Source organism: Psittacula echo (genome assembly GCF_963264785.1).
Source record: "Psittacula echo genome assembly, chromosome: 1".
In the NCBI taxonomy this organism is placed as follows: Eukaryota; Metazoa; Chordata; class Aves; order Psittaciformes; family Psittacidae; genus Psittacula; species Psittacula echo.
Genome location: NC_137735.1, coordinates 35,199,623 through 35,222,378, shown reverse-complemented (window position 1 = coordinate 35,222,378; position 22,756 = coordinate 35,199,623). Strand labels below are relative to the sequence as shown.

Below are 22,756 nucleotides of genomic sequence, written 5' to 3'. Positions count from 1 at the left end.
CTTTGCTTCTCACTAAACAGTCTTTATTATACTAGCCATTGTATTGTATGACTTGATATTTCCGTATCTCAGTTGCTGCATCAGAAAATTAAGGCAATATAACTCCAATTCAAAGCAAAATAAGCAAAAATCTATTTTTGGCAAACATTAATGGTAGTTGAATGATAGATGGTGGAAGCAGACAGGAACAACTGTTTGTTTTGTACTATCCCTGTAAAATAGCTGCTTTTCTAATGATCTGTCAAATTTCTACATTTCTCAAGGCCCAGCCTGTAACACTTTGATGGCTTTGGTGTTTGCACAGATACTTGATTTATGTTGAAAATAATGTCTTGATTACAGCACTTTGTATATGTAATTATGTAATACCTCAGCTGTTTCACTGTTTTTATTCCAGTGCAGCTGTTTTAGTTTATACTTCATTGAGTTATATTGGTAACTTCAGAGACAATATTTTAGCAGAATTTTACTGGTATAATATGCTAATCTTGGCTGATAGGGACTTCTACCTGCCTCAGAATCCCACAAGAGAAGTTTAAAAGCTGCTACTTTGGAATCAGGCAGAAGTCCTGACACTGGTACTGCAGTTCTAAGCTGTTAATGTCTTTTCGTGTGCATGCATATCTTTGTGTGTTAACATAAGACTAGCATTTGGGGTAAACAGTGACTGCTTCATATCCCTCTGGTGGCCTCATGCGAGCTCGTGCATGGGCTTCACAGTATAGTTGGCCCTCCACAAAGAAGTAGCCTTTTTGTTTCAGGTTGAGATTGCAGTCAGAGCACACAAAACATTCTGGGTGCCGGTATTTGTCACGTGCCTTCACCACTGTTCCTCTGTATGGAAACAATGAAAATAAAAACCTAATTAATTCATATGAACTTAAAATGAGAAGAAACTACAGTATGACACAAAATGAGCTCTAGGTATTTATCTTAAGACTTTTAGTTTGTCCATCTAGTGGTTTTGCTAACTACTATATAATTTAAGGTTGGAAGCTGAATTTGAGTAAGTGACATAAAATGCCATAAAGGTGATGGCATAGTTCCATAGTTCATTGGAAAACTAGAGTTTGAAGAAACATGTTAGTTTGATTACAACACAGAAAGTACAGTCTAACATGTCAAAATGGTGACTACATGAGTCTAAAATCCACATTTCCTCAGTGACTGTGTTCTAAGGTACAGGTTGATAACTTGGGATTTGGAACAATATATTTGTATATCTCTGTTCTCCAAAAGCATTTTTCTACTAGTGTAGGCAGAGACTAAGACGATCACTTGGAAAGCATTCCTGTAGTCTGCAGTGGTGTTTGAGGACGTGTCTGAACTAGAGTTTTCTAAAACTAAAAAGAAACAACTTACAGAATCCCATTCCCACACTTGTCACAGAGGGGCACTTTCTGGGCACCAGGCATGGCAGTAGGTATCTTTGTTACAGGTGCTTTCACACTTCTTGTACCCACGGGGCGTCCATCTGAGAACCAAAACAATCATTATGTACAGGCTAATACAGAAACATCTGATGCAGTTAAATACTTTTCCTGTAAATACATTTCTGGATGCATTTACAGGATTTCACTTACACCAGCAAACAATGAAGTTTCTCTATGCAAGTTTAGTGGGCAAGATTCTACCTCTTTGGAATTGGGAAAAGTATTGTGTAGCTGTACCCCAAAACCAAGTACAGAAATGATTATATATACAGTGCTCTCTGTCTCATTGACATAATCTAATTCTTTGATAGTAGGTCTTGGTTATAGCAGGAGAGGGAGGAGGATTTGGCTTTAACATAGCAACGTAACACAGTCAAGTACTACTAGAAAGCTTCTTATTTATATAACTAACCATACAACAAATTCAGAAGGATTAGTGACATGATATGTACAAAATTACAGCAAACTACAACAAATAGCAAGCAAAATCCCACAATGACATATATAGTTAGGTGTTCTTTTCTCTGGTAAATACTGAGATAGGAAAATGGAAATTTTAAATATTTACCTTTTAAATTAATTTGGGTTGCATATTATTTTTTACTGTAAATATAACAAACTTGCAGCCTTTAGTAATGTTATTTTAAAGACTTCTTTATTTGAAGAAAATATGACTGTAAGTTATATTGTCCTCCTGCATTTTTATTTAGAATGAAGAGCGGATGGGTGAAGCTTATTTTAAGAGTTGGTTTAAATTTCTCTTTTCCTGGATGTGAAAACGAGTATTTTCTTTCTTAGTGTCATGAGCATGTGCTACTTTCATCATTCAGTAAAAACCAACTTTGTACATTAAGAGATTATGAAAAATGTGATTAACACCACCTTTTTATTCACGCAGGAGATTGCTAGCTATACAAGCAAATGGGGAAAAAGGAGGCTGATGTGCTATCCATAGGATTCAAAATGACTTGAGCTGTCAGAAATTCTTACAGCTCTGAGCTCTCAGATTTCCCTCTCAGATTCCCCTTTCCCACAAACATTTAAAAATGCTTTGAACAGGTAAAATATATCATTATTAATCACCTTCCTCGGAGACTAAATTCTGGAGCACCTTAAAGGAGCCAGACTGGCGAGGTTGACTGGGCTCCTCCTGGTTGGCATGCAGCATCCTGTACACGTCAGACTGAGGCACGGAGTTGGGAGGTGGGTCACTGTATTGGAAAGAAGAAGAGCAGATAAAGCAGTTTAACAAACATAGCCTTAAAGCAATAGATCTACCAGGCATAGAATATGATTCAGGAAACAAACATAAAGACAAAGTATTTCTACAACTACTGAGTGAGTCTTTCTTCCAGGTAACAGTTCTTTATATAGCCTCCTCTTGATCTAAAAAGTGCTAGAGGGAAAAAAAAAAAAAAAAAATCTGTGCAATTGTTACAAAAATAAATCTACAAACTCATGAAAATATTTCCATAATTACTGTTCTGCCTCTAGCAGCATTTGTAAATAGGCTGGTACCTGTGTTTAGCCTCAAAGCAGTTGCATTCCTGTAATAATCTGCTGTATTACCAGGTGCTCTTTGGTATGGTATCCAGAAGTTCCGTTTTCACAGCAGCTGGCCTTAAGAATGTTGTTAAAATCACAGCTCGTATCTTTATATAAGGTCAGCCAAAACCTAAGCAAACAAATCTTTTGGGAGAGTATCATGATGTGAAGGTGCTCTTCCTTGTCTAAGTTGGCTCGATCACTGGTTAATATAGCGATTATTTGGCTGAGATAATTGTTACTTATTTAGTTTCTGGAGATGACAAAAAAAAGGGAATAGGTATTGCACAGTAGGAAGCATTGTAAGGTGAACACTGATGAATGGAAAATCTATTTCTTAAATAGAATGGGACATGGCTTACTTTTTGTAATGCCAATTTTAGGATAAAAATATAAAGTAAATTATTGTCCAAACAATGGTTGATGGTTGAATTTACAATAACCCATAACCCAAAGATTTTACTGAGAATATTTCGTGGTGTTTTAAGCTGTGCTGATTGTTTTAAATTGATCATGCTAACTAATATCCTAAGTAGTTGAGAGGAAGAGTAAATGACGATATGCAATGGCAGAAATTAGGCTGAATATACGGCATCTGTAAATTTTAAACTGCTACTGGAACTAATTGAAAAAGTCCAAATTTAATTCAATGAAGTCTGTTACCTCACTGCTCTATCATCTATAAATGTCCAGTTTAAATTTCCTGTTACAACTAGCCTTCTACAGTCTGTTAAACCTTTGGTAAATTTCCACTGGAAATAAGCATCTAATTCCACAAGGAAGTAGGCTGGATTTTGCCTAATATGGTTTGTTTTGTTTCCCAGGGCAGCATCTAAGCTGTCAAATGGCCCAGTAAGAGCAGCAGCAGTTGAGCAGTGGCCCCTGTTGCTTATGTTAATTGTTTGCATCTTCATCAATCCATAGATTTCTCTGAGCAGTCTTTAAGCTGGTGAAGAAAATCTCACAAGCTTTTAATGAACAGAAAGAGCTTAGTTTCTGTAGTTCTCACCAGTGGCTAGTTAAACCCTTGACCCTTTCCTCTTTTACTAAAGTATTTCTAAACATTAAACAAATGATAGTGCAGTTACATACAGAAGGCAAAAAGCAACACAGAAAGGTGCGAGATAATATTTCTAAATGCATACATAGTGACAACCAATCCCACAACAAAAGAGACATTTCAAACCTGTGTAGAAGGTCAGTTCTCAAACTGAACTTAAATACTTCTATATAAATGTGATATTTATGGTTAGTAACAGCCCAATTCTGCAAGGTGCTAAAGAAGGCTCATTGGTGCCAGTGATTATTGCTTACTCAAAATATTAGTAATTAGCTTTAGTTTACACTATACATATTATGAATTATTAACTTAAGTACTGTTGTAAAACAGAAAAATAAGTTACTATTATGCAAAAGTAAAAATAAAGCAGCGTGTATGATGAATTGTCCCTTGAAACAAATGAATAGTGCTTTAAAACTTATTGTATAATAATCAAGTTCCCCAGATACATAAGGCTCCTGCGTGACTTTTAGTCATTGCAGTGGATAAAATTCATAAGCCAGAGATGGATTAGTAGTACTATATAGTCAATTCTGGCTTTTTGGACAAGAGCTAGTCGTACGGAATGTGTTCTGCTGAACGGGAGGTAAATGTCTAGATCAATATAAACATCTGCAAGATTTCCCAAGCTTCATAACCTAAATTTCAACAGCTGAAATAAATCTGAGTTAATAACAATAGTTTATTAATAAGAACAAGTTATGAAATGGTTATGAAATAATTATGATAACTTTAATAAACAGTTTTGAATTTGAGCGGAAATCAGAATCTTGATTTGGAGTGGTCAGTCAGCTAACAGTCCAGGTGGCATTGTCAGGTTTCACTTATTAGCAACTAATATAAGATTATTTCCTATTAAATATTTATTTGTAAATTCTGAAAGACTCCTTTAATACTTTGGGTTAAAAATTGTAAATTACTAATACTTGCATGAAAATATTGAATGGCTTTAAATGACTTAACGTCTCTAAACCTTTTACCCATTTTCATAGAAAAATCATGATTTTTTGTATATACTATATTTGTATTTTCATAAATATGAAAGATACTGCTCTAATTACCTTATTACGGGGTTTTCCCCCAGAGCTGTAGAAACTTGGCCTTGCAGTGTTTCCATGATATTGTCATCTGAGTACAACTGCATAGGTGTGTTAAACTGAGCATGTACAATCTTGACACCAGGAAGTTCCATTTCCAGTGGAATGTTAGGGGCCATCTTAGACACTGCTTTCAGCTCGGTGGGGCAGATAGAGCTAACCGTGCTAATTGAAGAGGGAGTGCTGCGTCCACTGCCACAGTCAATCCCCGAAGGTGTGCTGCATCCACTGTGTTAATAGCCACATTACAGAAGGGTGTGAAATGCGTATCAGATTATAGAGAATAAAGACAAAAGCACAGGAATACAGTGATGTTCAGAGGAGTGAAAAGCATAAATAGAACAGATACAGAAAAGCAAAAGTATAGAAAATAGAGAAAAGCAAAAGTATGTGTATTCATTGAAAAGTATTTTTCTGTGAAAAATATCAATGCCAGTTATAAAACAGTACTTAAAATTCTGGCATGTATTTTCTTTAAAGATAGCAAAAATTTTTTGATAGATTATATAATTCAGTACATAATATTACTTTATATTTTTTATGCTAGATTAATTTACATTTTTAATGAGGATTAATTAAGTCTCCCTAAAATTCTTTGTTCTAGGTGAGTAATTCTTAACATCTACAAAAAGGTAGTAAACAAAGGTTCTCCATGTCAGTGACTGAATTAATTCCTTCAGTACTAGAATCCTAGCCATATCATTCCAGTCCTGTACCTCACAACTGTCACAGTTCACAGTTGAAGAGACTACTATAAAATAGTGTAAAATAATGAATATGTAATTTCCTTTATTTCCTTAAACCCTATAAGAAGATATTTATTAATATTTTAAAAATAGTTTAATGATATATTTAAATTTTTTAATATTTGTTGAACACTTCAAAGAAGAAAGGACATTAAACCAGCCAGGCTTACTTTTGCATTTCTAAGTTACAGTGTTTCCAGTAGAACATAAAGTGGTCCTTCACAAGAACAATGGGTATGCTTTTGAAGTAAATCTTACGTATAATTTATATATAATAAAGAAGGTGTACAGTTTTTTAGAAATATTAATGCTGCTTGATGTTACTGAAGTTCCTGCACGCAAATTTGACATCTCTGGAAAAGGATGAGTAAAATAATGTGAACATTAAGCTCAAAGTCTTTTCCAGTGGCACTATTTTGAACACTTCAGTCTTTTCTCCATAGCACTCCAGAAGCTTTCTTTGTTATGGGATACCTCTTTGCTGTTGCTGTGTAAAAGCACATAACCCAGGCTTCCCACAGTCATTGGTTACCATTTAGGTAGTATTCAGAGCTATGAGATGCTAAATGCTTAATTTCTTTCCTCAATCTGCATATCAGTGATGTGGTTATTTCTTTCCAAGCTGAATGATTCCATGTAAAGCTGGGAGAATATTCTGATAGTACAGTAGTCTGCCCAGTAGCTACTCTCAGGTGGAGAACACGACCCGGAATTTTCCGTTTGATTCAGAGGGGAACTTGTGTAGGACTACTTTCTCAAAAATACAGAGAGAAATACATACTTTACCATCAAAGACGTATCAAAAGAAAGCTAATTCCAGAAATGGCAAGCAAGCCTTAAAGCAAAAGTACAGTACTGCATCATTGCTTAGCATGAGCCAGCCAAAAACTTCACACAGAGTAAACTTATAAATTTATGGTCTTTTCTTTTAGAAGAATCAAAACCATCTTTAAATCCTGCAGAAGAGTAAGTTTTGTCAGTGCTGATAGTGTTAGTAAATGGAACATAACAGGAAAAGGCTAGAAAAAGCACAACTCTTGATGTGAGCAGCCGAAGTAACGTTAGAATAAACTATAAGTATAAAGAAAATATAGATTAAATATAATTTCCAGTTAGTTTTGCCAGAGTGAAGTCCAAAATTATGACCAATGTCCAATCTGTTAGCTCAAATCCACATTCCAGAATCAAGTCTTCTTTTAGTCAGAATCCTATTTAGCCTCAGCTATCTGGCCTAAAGGGATATTTACAGTCAAGGTGGTGGTTTGGGTTTTGCTGTGTTTAGCAGGGGATATATATCAAGCCAGACTGATGAAAAAGCAGCAGATAAACAATGTGACAACCAAGATTTTATAGAAGTGATACCCTGTGTCAGAGATTCTGCAGTTTGTAAATACAGACTTCTCTGGTGCGAGGACGCCTGACAGACCTTGCGCAACTAAAGTTGTGAAACTTCTTGCATCACTGTCAGAATTTTTTCAGGCTTTTTCCCCATATAACTTGCTGGAAATTGGCCATTTACTTCCGTATTTTCGTGGAAAATAATGTCTAATTCAGGTTTCTGAACTAGGAAATAAGGTACTTCATATACTCATTTGAATCTCCATAAATCCAGTTAGGTACCTCTAAATGGTACCTAGTGGTCCAACAGTCAGCTGGTACAGTACATCTACACTGTGGAAGCGCTGCCTACATTTAGAGGCTGTGCATATTTGCTAAGGATTGTTTTAGTCATTTATCCTGTTCAGTGTCAGGTTGCAAGGAGAGATGGGTGCCTTTTCTCTACTGCAGCGGTGTTCTACATTGATAGTTTTTGTTCTTAGAAGGATGGGGCTCTATCCATCTTCTACAGTCTCCTCTTTATCACTCAGGTGATTGAAGAATGTCATTCATCTCACACAACACAGGAATCAAATGTCCTGTTTTTCTGGTCTAATTTGTCAGTCTTTAATTAAGGCAGGCTGTTTTAACTGTCAGAATGGAAAGGAGATCACTAAGTCCACTGGTAAAAAATGCTACTGCTAGAAAGGATAAAAGGTAGCATCACAATATGTTGCATCACTTGGGTGCTTTTGAGTTTCCCTGCATTTTTAGCCACAGAATTTGCTTTGTTTTTTCCTCTTTGTATATAATAATTTAAATAATAGCGAGGCACTTAATCCCCAGTTATAATAGAGAAATATTACACTAAAATGATGGATATAAATATATAAGCTTTTTTTTCAGTTTAAAGCTTGACATATCTGTGGCATCACATAGTTCTGTTTTAGCTCTGTGTTAGGTTGCCTTCTGAATAGAGGTCTGCTGGAAAGCAAACTTCAAAACTCTGAATGGCCTGTATGATACCTTATGTAATTAGCCATATCTTTTATTTAGCAAGTTAGCAAATTACACGTGTTTGCATTTGGACAGAAGAATTTCAGAGTGCCACAGATTTGTAAGTATACAATAACTGGTGTTACATTGTAAGCTGAATCAGGTTCAAGAATACAGTTAGTTCAGACTCTTTCTTACCAATATAATGAAAATTGGAGTTTGACCTGCTTTCTTTTGGAAATAGCATTTTGAATTTCAAGTCTGATTTCTGTACATCAGCCATTTCAGGGTTGTTTTTGTTGTTGGGTGGTTTTTTGCCCTTCATTTCAGTGTTAGGCTATATACTTCCATAAGTAAATTTCAAATGCATCAGTATGCTTTATTAATGTGAATGGTGAGTATCCATTAAAAAAATAACACCATGCATCCAAATCCAGCACAGCACTCAGAATTTATAACCTGCTTCGGCCTGAGACTATGAAAGGTTTGGGCCGAATATTATGCCTGTGTTCAAAGTAGTTCATATCCTGTAAAGAAAAAAGGTTTAAAATAACTTTTTTGGCCTACAAATGCACATATCTGGTTTAAAAAGTAGCTAACAAAGTTTTAAAATTGTAACCATGAAATAATTGTGTTTAGTTTGTGCATTCCTGGTACTCAAAATACAATCACATTATGTGTTCAGAAACATTCAGAGTAAAGTGCGGTTATAAGAGAGAAGGATGGTAGGTGCTGTTGCAGCCCGACATAGAGGGCAAATTTTGGCTACCTGCAGGATTGCCACTACAGAGCTGAAGGGATAGTTTACTGTGTTGGAAAACACTGATTCATCATTCATCACCATTTTTTTGAGATAATCAATAAAAACCTGATTATTGGAGAAAACAGCAAGAGCTGGACTTTTTAATTGAAAACAGAACAGATAGTGATATACCACAAATGACCATGTTTTATAAGTCGATACCAGTACTCACTTTTGTGATGAGTTAGGAATGAGACCCCTCAGTTGTCCATGAAGCGCGTCTTGAATATTGCCAGATGAATACAGCCCAATTGGAGAATTATAGGAGGAGCTCACTACCTGTCTTTTGTCATCAATATTTGCTGCTGCAACAAAAGGCTGGGCCCTTCTGTTGTGAGCTGTACCAATAGGCTTGAATTCCTGTACATGATAGGCAGACAAAATACACAAAGCTACAATGCACACCAAAGCTAGAAATGAGTAAACCTGACAACATCAGTATTGTTAATCTCTGCATTTTTTACTCTTGCAACTTTGTTATTTTTTAACTGATGCAAGCATACTATATTTTTCCATGAATTTTCTATATGCTACTTAAAACATACACATTCAGAAACAGTTCTTTTCTCGGCTCAGGGCAAACAGAAGGCAGTCCACATTTGTAATTAGTGTGCAACTTTAAGAAGAAATGAGAGGGATGAATATTATAGAAACCTGTTGTATTGGTGTCTAGATTTTGCACTGTTTATGTTCTTATTTTAGAAATGTTTCATGTATAGTTAGGTTGATTGCTTCAGTTCAGTGCTAATATCTGGCATCTGCATTTTTGTTACATACTAATGGAGGGACTTGCAAAAATATGAAATTTTATTGTAAATGTCTTGCCTAGAATATGCATAATATTTAACATTTCTTTTAACTGAAATAGTCTTGATTGTACATCAGATTGAGAACATTCTTCTGAATTCATTCCATACTTTGGAGCATACCTGTGCATCAAAATTGTGATGCTGTAAGTTGCAGACAATATGAAATCATCATAAGTAAGTAAACCCCAGAAATGGCTAAATTTAAAATCATTATGCCTATGCTTGTTTCTGAAATACAGTTTTGTTGGCCCAGATGATTTCCTCCAGTGTTTTTATGATGCAGAAATGCCTTTTTTAGACTACCTTAGCTTTTAGGATTGCTAGAAAAATTTCCAGTTAGAAAAAATACAACCTATTACCAAAAAACAAAACAGATATTTGAATATTCAAATCCACATAATAAATTAAGATAATATGAGCAGATCAGATTAGCATGGACATATTTTTGACATCTGTAGAATTTTATTCGTTCCTCAGATCATTATTTCATTTCTCAGACAATATCTGTTCAGTTTTGCTGAATCATGAAAATCTGAATGTGAATTGGCCCTTTGTTTTCAATTAAAACAGTGGTTTCAGAAATACATTTAGGAACAGACCTAAAGAAAAGTCATGGATATATAGAACGTGCAACCAGAAAATGCAAACAGTAGAAAGCAATTTTATTAAATGAAAATGTTTAGCAGCATTGCACTGTAAGAGGATACTGAAAGCAGCAATCAAATAAATGAGCACAAAGATTTTACTTGCAATTCCTTTTTTCTGTCTGATAGAACTGGGTTGCAGTTAACAAAATGTATTAGTAAATGGAAATAATCTACTAGTGTTTAGGATCACGTTTACTTAATGAAAGGTATTAATGTCAAAGTATTTTAAATTGATTTAAATCCATGTATGATACAAAACAAACAAAAGCAACTGTGAACATTGTAATTTCATCTGATTTTTTATTTCTTTTTAAAAAATGAACAGCACAGAAGTAATAGCATGTTTACAATGTAACAGTTGTGAAACAAGTATTTGAAATTAGTTAGACTTAAATTCTGGGTTTTTTTTAACTCATCTACTCATATAAAATGTCAGTGACAGAACACACAGCACTTAAAATAGTCCAGCTCTTGTGTTTATTGGATCTCATTGAATCTGTGAAAAGTCCTCCTTTAGTTCAAAAGCTAAATGAGAACTGGAGGTTGTTGAAATTCCTAATCAGGAAAGTTTGAGAATAACAGTACTGTATTTCGTAATTTTTTTTTCCACCTGACTGATGTCCTTTTTGCAGGGCTAGCTACGTTTTGCATTGATATAGGTATCAGGAATAGAATGAATGTAGCCTCCAAAGTCTGTAGAAATGCATCCAACACAGAGCATATGATGGCATTCCTTGGGGATAATTGCTAAGACAGTAACAAATGTTTACATTTTGGAGGTAACATGTGACTAAAATCTTTATCTCTGAATGCTGTTGTGGAAGACAGGGTAGGTCTTATATAAGTGAATTAAGTAATAGACTATAAACTAACTCACTTTTTAGAATAGGGGGTTGGGGCTTTTTTATAGGTTTTTTTTTACTTATTTATGTGTATAGTGTATTTATATCTTCCAGGAACGTATAATATCTTTCATGGCCAAAAGCCTAGTCACACTGAACAAAATGTTCAAAGCCAAAGATAGAAGCAGAGAAGAAAAGCCCAAATAAAAAACAATTCAAGAAATTTTGGTAATGGAAACAAATTGATTTTAGATGAAGTTAAAGGAATTGTAACAGAAAAATTACAGGTCTTAGTATTGTTTTACATCAACAATGCAGCAGAAAGAACTTTAAAAGTAATTTTAGAAGATTCAGTTTCCCATTTCGATTGTTTAATTTTCTCTTTGTAATTATATGCTTGGAGAATCTTATGTTCTAAATTGCTTTAATACAAAATACAACGTGATTGTACTAGTAATACTTCAAGTAGTCTATTATTGCCTGTTATTTACCCATCACAATATAGGTTGCTCCTGACTACCAAAATCAGGTGGCTGTTTTTATGTGGAAATGACCAAGAGCTTTCAAGAGCAGCTCTCGGCCAGCCACTTACTGCTCTAAGTTGTTTACTAGAATTGTTCCCTCAGTTTCCTCTTCTCAAAGGAAAAGGTAGTGAGAGCTTTCATTGTGCTATGACAATTGCCTATAGCACTAAACAAATCTTTGGAGATGCTCAAACTAATGCAAAAGTTTGCTACAGGGTAAAGGTTCCTTGTTCCATAGCTGCAAGCAGGCACAGTATTTAGTTGCTTATCAGTTTTTTGCATAACCACCTCCAAGCCTCTGTAGAACAGCTAAAGTAAGAATTTTTTTGCCAAATGTAGCCAAATTGCTGAGCAATTTAAAAAGTTTTATGTTCATTTATAACTTTCTCTTATTAGCCTGCAAATAGAAAGCTTGTTTGTTTACAAGCATTGCTACTTTTCTAGGGCCTACTATTTATATTCAATACTCCTGATTTTCCTAGTAAGAAAGGAGAGATACACTAAAATGAACAAGTTTTCTATTTAGTCTTGGAAAAAGAGTTTTTCTGATTGCTCAATGGAGGCTGCTTTTCAATAGTCTGCCAAATACCACTTAGTGAAACCTTGTGATTTACTTCTAAGTAACTATCCTTTTTAGGAATGCAGCTTTCATGCAAAGGGATTACTCATTATACATGCCTACATGGTTTTCTCTATAGCTTTTTTAGTGAATTTGTTCAATTGTGATTTTGTTTATGTGTATCCTCACTATCCCATGAAAATATGTATTTAAAATAGTTTTGTTTCTTTACTATACTGTCTCATACTACTGAAAATACGTTATTTCTGATGAAGTTTGCTATATCACTTAATGCAAATTTTTAGATTGGAAGGGAAAGAATTGGAACACTGAAATGCTCTATTTGTGTTTGGAGTATCTCTGTGAAAACAGAATTTGTGGAAGCATTTATTGCATAGGATTTCTTGAAATAGAATCTGCACTTACATTTTTTTCCAGGATAGCATAGACTAAATACTTTGACATACTTGCTTTGATCCTGGCCTTCCAGGATTAGCAGAATTCTCCTCCCTGTCCTCTCTTGAGAGAACAGCAAACGTTCATGTAAGTTAAAGAGGAATGACAGAAGAATAAAGCACTAGTTGTAGACATATCTAGCAAATTAACTCAACAATATGGAGTCTTCTGCTCATAGCTTTGCACAAGGGACTGGCTGTGAGTTTGAAGAAAGGAGGATTTCAATTTGTTGGATTTGGTTTGGTTGTATACAGAGATCATGACTTTGCTGGTCAGAGGCAGAAAAGGGTTTCCTTATTGACCAGTGGATGGGGTTTGTACAAATTTGTAACTTCCAGTTCTGTGGCGCAGTATAAAAATGTGTAGAAGAGACCCAGCATTAATGGATCTCTCTGTTACATCAAAATGACTTGTGTGATGTGATGAGTGTATTGCTTTGCTACTTGCCATTTATCCCTTGTTGAAGAACTTCCTTGTATGATGAAGAATTTCTAAAAAAGTTACAGCAACTTAAACTGTATTAGAATAAAAGGATATATTTTCTTTACGTAACAGTGGTGATATGTACATTTTTAAAGAAAAAATGAGAATGTGTTCTAACATTTTAATGTTTGGTTTCAGTTATAGCTGACAAAAAAACTCCAAAACATCCAGTCACTTAAAAAGATGTTCATATATATCAGAATTGAGATGGTTCTTATTAGCTTAAACAGGTAGATAATGGATGAAGTGCTAATCAGATAATTTTAATGAACACAAAGAGGATAATTTAGAGTATAAAAAGGTGAATGGAAATGATTAGGTAACTTTTAACAATTCATACCTGTGGTTCAGCTTCCAAATTTATCTTGAAGGGATGTGCTTTGCCATCTTCTGAAACTTGTGGGGACCATAATTTAGTTCCTGCCCTGGAAAGAAAGGAAGGCAGATTTTAAATAAATTGAATTCCTATACAGTTAGTTGTATATGTCCCTCTAAAATGTAATGCAGCCTGAAAATATGCAGTTTGTTCTATGCTTTTTTATTATTTTGACACAAAAAAATACTTCAATGACATATAAAGTGTAAGTAAACAATATATAAAAAGTGCATTTACTATAAAAGAATATATACTGTGAGCACTGGGAAATAATTTGTTAGTAGTTACTAAATGCAAAGGGAAAGGAAAACTAGTACCTTTCTGATGTAAGGGGACCACAATTTCTAGTTTTGTTTTCTCTAATGGTTGATAGAATGAATGTTGGGTGCTCAGACTGTTTTGCACAAATAAGTGAATATATTAGTAATAATTCTAACCCAGAACAGAACAACATCAGTTTCTTTTTTTATGACCACTATATCCAAGCAAAGCCTGCTTTTCAATGTAGGAGGAGTGCAATTGTCGTGGTTTAAGCCCAGCTGGCAACTAAGTACCACACAGCTGCTCACTCACTTGCTCATTCTCCCCCACTCCCCAGTGGAAGTATGCAAACTATGTGTGCAATTGTAAATAGAAGTTGCACAGATGATTCTTTCAGTCACTTAGGGAGAGATAACAACGTGCCAGTATCAGTTACAATTCTGGTTTCATTGACAAAGTGAAACTTGGCAGACAGCTTTAGTGTAATATTAATGTTAAATACAAATTTAGTACAGTTTGCTAAAAAATAACAAATATTTAGCATTTACAAATATGTGCATACTTCATACTCACAATTATTCTTTCCATATTTTGAAAATTGCTTCCTAAGAGAGTTGCTAAATGGTATATGTCAATCTGTAACAGAACCTAGAACTGATTGTAGGACATTTTAACCGTGTTGTTTGCTTTGGTGATTAGACAATGCTTCTTTCAAAAAAACACCTCCAAACCATCTTTTGTATTTGGAAAGGAATACTGTGGTCAGCTGTCCTAAAGTGCTGTGCCTCCTTGAGGGCCTCAGGTCAGTCAGAGCTGCCTCATTATTGTAGGCAGCTGAAAATATGCACTAGGTGATTCTGATTAAAGCCTGAGCAAACTCAGGAGATGTGAAGATTTAGCTTGTTTTCCCTGCTGGCTTTAGTTGAAAACAGGTTGGAAAAGCCCTTTAAGATCATTGAATCTAGACATGAAACAACAAAGTTTTTGGACTCCTGCAGTTTAGGTAAGAGGGGGTTTTATGGTTCATTTGGTTTTAACACTGCTTTGAGAATCCTATATTTGGTTAAATATGTTGTGACCAAAGAGGCTGGCTTTAACCCCCCTCCTTTGTTACCCATTATAAAAGTCTGACCTGATGTTGCTTTCCTTAAATGGGAGGATGTACTAAGAGCTTTGTCTGTGATTGGAAGCAGGAGGCAATGACAAGCAGCTGTGTCTGAAGGAGTGTTTAGGGCAGAAGTGTCTGAACAAGTGGTGGCTAGTTGAGGGTTTTAGTGTTTCCCCAAAATATGAAGAACTGTTTGTTTACTGACAGCAAGCATAGAGCTTATGGAATCAGCAGAGGCAGTAGTAGGTGGTACGGTTCACAGCTCAATAAATGTGGTGAGTGGCCTGAGGGAAACTATTCTTCTTGTGCCCATGAAGACATCTTCTAAGTAGCTTTGCCTGATGCAGAGTTGGTCAGGTAGGTCTGGGTGCTTGTGATTTTAAAGGTTTTGTGAAATTCTTAAAGCTGTTTAAAATAGTTGCATTTTGTAATAGTTGTACTGTGCAATCAGTTGGTTAGGTAGTATCTTTCAGAAGTAAGTGGACATGTACACATACCTCTCTATTTTCAAACAAAGCTGATGTGCAGCTGCTTTAATTCTCTCCTGGGCATCATTATGTGTCATGTTCTCTGTGCCTAGACCATCAATAGCTATGATAACATCACCAGGGCACAGGTTAGCAGCTGAAGCCTTGCTTCCAGGTGTAATCTGAAAAAAAATGCAGAAATTAATTGCTTGAGCACTTTGCACACCTGAAGATTGACAGAGAAAATAAACTTCACCATGCTTCCCTATGTGTTTTGAGCAGAGAGGGAAGGGGCCTGTGAAAAACAGTATGAATGCTTACAAAGAAAGCAAGTTCTTATTTCTGCCAGACCCTCTGTAGTTCTGCTGTCAGATCACCATATAAATGCTTTAGTCATCATACCATCAAATTAAATGGAAATTGTTTTACATTTCTGCATTACATAGTTTCCACTCTTATTTCTGTAGTTACTGTAACTTTGAATCCTCTGTCTCAATTGCCATTGTGTAATTTGCTTGAAGAAAAAATAGTTACATTTTCCCCTTGCAGCTCCAGGTGATAGCAGAAGAATAGAACTGTTAAGAAATTGCACTACTTAATGTTCATGTGCATGGTGTGCCATTGACTGGATAATGTAGCCACTTGTGCTCTTACCACATTTAAGGACAAATATTAGTCCAAATATTAGACAAATATTACTGGTTTTGTTTTTTTGTTTTTGTTGGTGATCTTGTACATCATAGTTAAAATATAAAATAATTAAAATCCTGGTCTCTAAATTGGAGAGACATCAATTTGATAGATGGACCACTCGCTGGATGAACTGGCTGGATGGCTGCACGCAAAGAGTTGTGGTCAATGGCTCGATGTCCGGCTGGAGACCAGTAACGAGTGGTGTCCCTCAGGGATCAGTATTGGGACCGGTCTTGTTCAACATCTTTGTCGGTGACATGGACAGTGGGATTGAGTGCACCCTCAGCAAGTTTGCCGATGACACCAAGCTGTGTGGTTCGGTTGATACGCCGGAGGGAAGGGATGCCATCCAGAGGGACCTTGACACGCTTGTGAGGGGGGCTGATGCCAACCTGATGAAGTTTAACCATGCCAAGTGCAAGGTCCTACACCTGGGTCAGAGCAATCCCAGGCACAGCTACAGGTTGGGCAGTGAAGAGATTCAGAGCAGCCCTGCGGACAAGGACTTGGGGGTGTTGGTTGATGAGAAACTGAACATGAGCTGTCTTCAGTGTGCGCTCGCAGCCCAGAAAGCCAACTGTATCCTGGGCTGCATCAAAAGGAGCATGACCAGCAGGTGGAAGGAGGTGATCCTGCCCCTCTACTCTGCTCTCATGAGACCTCACTTGGAGTATTGTGTGCAGTTCTGGTGTCCTCAACATAAAAAGGACATGGAACTGTTGGAACAAGTCCAGAGGAGGGCCATGAGGATGATCAGGAGCACCTCCTGTATGGAGACAGGCTGAGAAAGTTGGGGCTGTTCAGCCTGGAGAAGAGAAGGCTGCGTGGAGACCTCATAGCAGCCTTCCAGTATCTGAAGGGGGCCTACAAAGATGCTGGGGAGGGACTATTCATCAGGGACTGTAGTGACAGGACAAGGGGTAATGGGTTAAAACTTAAACAGGGGAAGTTTAGATTGGACACAAGGAAGAAATTCTTTACTGAGAGGGTGGTGAGGCACTGGAATGGGTTGCCCAGGGAGGTTGTGAATGCTCCATCCTTGGTGGTGTTCAAGGCCAGGCTGGACGGAGCCTTGAGTGACATGGTTTAGTGTGAGGTGTCCCTGTCCATGGCAGGGGGGTTGGAACTTGATGATCTCAAGGTCCTTTCCAACCCTAACTATTCTACGATTCCATGGTTCTGTTTGAAAATAACTATTGTAGAGAGACCAATATCTTAGCTGCTACTAAAACTTGTTCTAGGATTGCAGGCCTTTATTTGCAGACAGGTGGCTTCTTATACTACCACACCATTTAAACAATTCTTTGGTCTCTGAGTGGGATTTAGGTCCCTTATGTGTTGTATTGCCATCTTAGGTGACCTTTTATGACCAAGACAGCAACATGAAATTAATGGATGTATCACAGGGGCTTCTAGAATTCAGCTGTTCTGGAACAGCGGAACAAAGGGGCAGGTTGATTCATCCAAAATAAAACTAGCTGCTTATTTCAAAGTAATGAATCCCAGTGTGAAGGACAAAAATGTTCATGTAGTCTTACAAGAGCAGTTCTCTGCTTTGCCATGTATGAAGTAAAAAAGCTACTGGAGAGAATTTTTCTCACTGTGGGTTCTAAGCCAAAGCAAGTGCTTTCTATCTCAGTCGTTAAAGTAAGTGCTACTGGAGGGCTGGAAAACATGCTGTGGAGATGTTCTTCCATTATGGTGTTTCCCAGTTTTCCAGCAGAGGAATAAAGGAAGCTGCCCAGTGTACCTCCAGTATGTTCTGAAACCCATCTATAGTGAATCTGGCAGATTTGTTGCTTCTGAAGGTGACAGTACTGTCAGCATAAAAGCCAGATAGAAATATTTTTTTATATATGTGTTGCACTGTAAAAATATTGAAACAGTGGCAAAATCAAACAAATAGTCATTCTCTTTCTAGCTGTCCATCTCTGTTAGGTGAGTCTGAATTCTCAAAGAACTTAGGAGTTTGTTTGGGCTTTTTTCTGCATTCCAGCATATAAACTCACTTTTGACTTCACTGTAACAAACTGCAATGTATGAGTTGTTATCAAGTTAGGCAAACTTTCCAAATGGGTACTTTCAGCTAGCTGGAGGCTTTTATCCCCTCATCTTCCAGAACAATGGACTTGTATGCTTAACAAAGTGTTCAAGTGCCTGAATAACATGTTTGGGTAAGAATGGAGGAGGTTGTGTCTAAACTCTAGGTCTGATGTCCCCAGAATCATCTTTTTCTGAAACTTTATCAACTTACTGTAATTAAGTGAACTACACTGAGAGTACTTACATTATTCTAATAAGATGGGGGGGGAAAGATATGATCATGCTTCTCTCTTTAACCCGGAATAGCTCCTGACTTTTGGTAGCATGTTCTGGACACGTGTAGAATGACAAACTGCAGCAGAATGCCTGGTGCTTGAGTGTGACTGTTGGTGCTGTAATACCCAAAATTGGCAAACCCAGCCATTCTTGGTTCCCTCTCAAGAGTAAGCTTACTTGAATAACACTTATATAGATTATTCAGTAGATTATGCTTTTTACATGTCACAACAATTCATCTGCTATGTCTGTGGCATACTGCAGTAATGCACTGAGATGATGATCGTGCCTTATAAAGTGGCATATCTATCTAGCATGGTACATTTCCTTGCAGCTGTGCCACTTACATGACCTAATACACTCTGTGTTGCTGGTAATAATGCACAATCCCTTGGATTTTCTTAGCATATTATCACCAGCTGCAGTGATAACACTGTATAGTGGAATAGAGTTACTGTCTTTTGGTGGGAACAAGAAGGCAAAGAGCCAGGAGTCTGTGTTTCCTATTCTTTACCTGAACTGATTCTGAGATGTCTTCTGGGCCTTAACACCTTGATGGGGGTGCTGAGCTCTACTTATCCAGGCCTTCTGGGGTGCAGAACTATCTGCCCTCATATAATCCTTTATCTGCTCTTCCTGGGTTTGATGGTAAGAGCTGGAGATCTGCTGCTAGGATGGGGTAAGAGGAATATGGCTGGGTCCCAGCTCTTCTCCCTTCCCAGTGTTTCAGAGGAGAAATCTCGACTGTTGCCTTCAGAGAAGGGGGGCAGACAAAAGTCCTGCAGCCTATGTTTTGTAGGAAGGGACCAGGTTGTGCATTGCAAGATTATACCATATCATGGGTATAATATTGGTGTTGTGGGTAACTCAGTAATAAAAGTTTCTTAAGAAACTTATTAGTGACACATTAAATGTGTATTGTGAATCCAGAATTGTATTATAACTGTAGTGTTTGTTGCTTGCTCACCTGGCTTCATGAAGTAGATGCTACTTGTGCTTTGGGAAAACTTTTGTCTTGCTCTTCAGGACATGTCTATATGGCACGCCTGTTGCTTGTGTATCCCAGGTATCTCAGATTCGGATGGATACAAGGATATGTGTTGAGCATTCAGATGTTGTCAGAGATTAGATAACTATTTAACCATACAACGGCAATGTCTCCTATGAAACTTTGAAAAAACCCTCTCTGCATCTGTTAATACACTGGTGCAGCTCCTGATGGCACACCTTCATAAGTATTTCAGGCTCTGATTTTTCTGAAGGGAGTTATCAATGTCTGCAGACAGAGTGGCTAAATATAAAATTAAGCTGATATAAATATTTGCATTTTGATTTGCAAAGGTTTATATTAAAACAGAACTTCAATCTAGAGTTGATAATATTTCACCGTTCCCTCTAACCTCTACAAGTTTCAGTAGTTCCTGTAATGCTTTATTTAATATGACTTCAATTCTAGGATTGCATTTCTCTAAATGCTTAACCCAAATGTATCTTCTAGTCAGAATAAACTGAAAGTACTCAGTTTCATTAAGACTATGATTTTGATTAGTTTCACTGATGTAATTTCTTTGTATCTGTGTAATGTTCCACAGATGTCAAGAAACATTTTCATTATTTCTAGTTAATTAATTTCTGACCCTAATAGAATCTGAATATGTTTATTTTTAGTCCCTTGCTGTTCTTCCTACTTTCCCAGTGAATCGTGATTTGTGTTTTTTTGCATGTGCTTGAAATGGTCAAAGCAATGGAAGAAATCACAGATGGGTTTTTGAGATGACATCTGTTCTTTAGACAGGTGGATGATAATCTCTTATGTTGTCTGTCTCTCTTGATAAGTCCTGGTAAAAACTTCCCCTTGCTCAACAAGGACCATAGTAAATCAAACTTAATACCTGCCCAATTATTTTATTCAAAATGTGTTAAAAATAATTTCTATTTATTTTTTTATGGCTAATAATTTTTTCTTGCTAGCACAGGTAAGCCAAATGTGAATGGGCTGTTGGTGATACCTTTTACGAAAGGAACAGTTAGGCCCCCCCCAAAAGGCACATGAATCTTGTGAAATTCATTACTTCTTAAGGGGTACTGCATGAATACTCAGTTAGGGACTCTTGTAATTGTATGCTGATGCAACAAAAACATTCAACAAATCTACCGTTAATATTCTTGAACTTGAGCTAAGCAAACTTAAACATACAATTTTTCCATATATATATTTTCTTTCTTAGTTCTACTTGCAATGTGATTTTGAGCATTCCTGTGTTATGCTAGAAACCAGTGGTTTATGTCTTGTAAAGCATTTAGTAGGTATGAGTCAATTGCAAAATAATTTATTCTTTCGAAAGTTACATTTATAGAAACATCCTTTGTTATTGCTGTTTTAAACTTCATTGCACTTAATCTAAACACAAAGAAAATACAAACCAGACACCACTGAAATACTTTTCATTAGAGATAATGGAAACTGTTTTTCTTTTGGAGGCCCATAAAAGGTAATGAAGGCCCCAAAACGTCCAGAGATTTTTTTTTTTTCTATTTATTCAATGCTTTTGTCTCCTGTTTCTCCAAAAGTTTTGTTGTGTCCTATGAGTATTTGTCATGAAGCTACATACAGTCAAATAACAGCATTCTTGTTTACTTCTGTTTAAAATAAGTGTTTGATGCATATATAAATCTGAAATAAGTGGTTAAATGAAAGTAGCTTTTAGTAGTATAATATATGAAAGGTTGATCCTTAAACTTTCTACAGACTCTTTTTTAGAAGCATATTTATTGCAAGGCATCACCAGTGGTATCCATCCTTCAAGGCTCTTGACGTTTATTTAATACCAGGCATAGTGTATATATTGAGTCATAGTACAGGGCTTAAAAAAAAGGCACTGTTGATTTGGAGGCTCAGGGAACACACACTCAGTGTCTCTGGGGTTCTGAAAGGCACCAAAAATATAAGGAGAGCTAATTCTAGTCTGATGTGCATTGAACACAATTTTCAAAAGTTATCAAAATCCATAGCCTTTCTTTTGAGTAAATCTGTGTGTAGATGCAGGCAGCTGACAGTCTTTTGTATGCTCCATTCGTCAAGTAGCTGGTTTCTTAAATAAATTTCAGTTAATAGCTCAAAATCCATGCAAAAATGAAGGCTTGGATTCTTGCTCTTTATTAGAGGGTAAGGCAAATTATCTGTTTCTAAATATGGCAGGAAACACCAAAGAACTCTCCTTCATAGTCAGGACTGGATAACTTTCTAATAATTCGCTGATTTCACATTCATGGAGGTGAAAACCTCTACATATGTAAAACCAGGTGCTGTTGCCTTTGCTGGCCATAATCAGAATTTGATTTAATTAAATGAGAGTCAGATTAATCTTGCAAAGTTGTCACAGAATTTGCAAAGCACAAACTTCCAGACATGGGGAGCTGCTGCCAAGCAGTCTTCTGCCCCAGTGGTCACAGAGGCTAGCCATGAAAATGATAAAATAGGGGTCTGGCCTTTAGTAGGCTCAAAACTAATTTTCTTATCTGAATGCCTGGGGAAATCATACCAGAGTTTTTCTGCTGCCAAGGCCCTTGAATATAATTTTTGAGGCATAAGTAGAAATGCAGTTAAAGTCTTAGACTAATAAAGCAATCTCAGAAACATCACACAAAACTTGTAACAGCTGTTAACATTCAGCTGGCTGTCCTCAGAACTAGCAGCTACTTGCTAATCTACTCACAGCTTCGTCTGCATCTCTTAACTCCAGAAAGTAAAGGGCAAAAATCTGCAACAATTAATACATGTAATACATAGAAAGGAAATGGAAAGAGTACATACCCTGGTTATAATCAAGGGTTGGTTAAAATCTATTCCTCCTGAGAGCCTGAATCCCCAGGGTGCCGGTCCTTGGAGGATAACGTTTTGTGGCATTGTGAGCAGTTTTGTCTTGGTTACTGTTCTGTTTCCCTTAGGTCTGTGTGAGGAGCTGAGCTGTAGGAGGAAGGGTGTTGTCAGGAGAGCACCTGCTGGACAGGGCAGCTGATCCTGTGAACCTCTTAAGAAGTTTTACCCATCCCACAGCTGCGGGCACTGCACTTTATCTCCACTCTTTGGGTGACGTCAGCCAGTCCCTCAGCTTCTCCACCCACCAAGGGGAGTATCAACCTCTGACAAATAAAGCCTGAATGCTGGAAAGTGTACAACAAATACATCAGCTTTATCTGCTGCTTCAGAGTTCCC

General features: G+C 36.7%; 1 protein-coding gene across 2 annotated transcripts; it reads right to left on the bottom strand.

Annotated features, from left to right (window-relative positions):
• Positions 1-644: 644 nt before the first annotated feature.
• On the bottom strand, positions 645-22,447 carry PDLIM3 (PDZ and LIM domain 3; the record flags this gene model as incomplete). 2 transcript variants are annotated; one of them, XM_080635690.1, is made up of 8 exons in its annotated part: positions 645-834; positions 1,363-1,474; positions 2,517-2,644; positions 5,100-5,363; positions 8,654-8,721; positions 13,657-13,741; positions 15,559-15,710; positions 22,355-22,447. In XM_080635690.1, 8 exons carry the CDS (start codon positions 22,445-22,447, stop codon positions 645-647), a joined length of 1,092 nt encoding a protein of 363 aa, XP_080491816.1. The 2 variants fall into 2 exon arrangements, with proteins under 2 accessions (XP_080491816.1, XP_080491817.1); XM_080635691.1 differs by lacking the exons at positions 5,100-5,363; positions 8,654-8,721 and adding an exon at positions 9,169-9,356.
• Between the last annotated feature and the right edge of the window lie 309 nt (positions 22,448-22,756).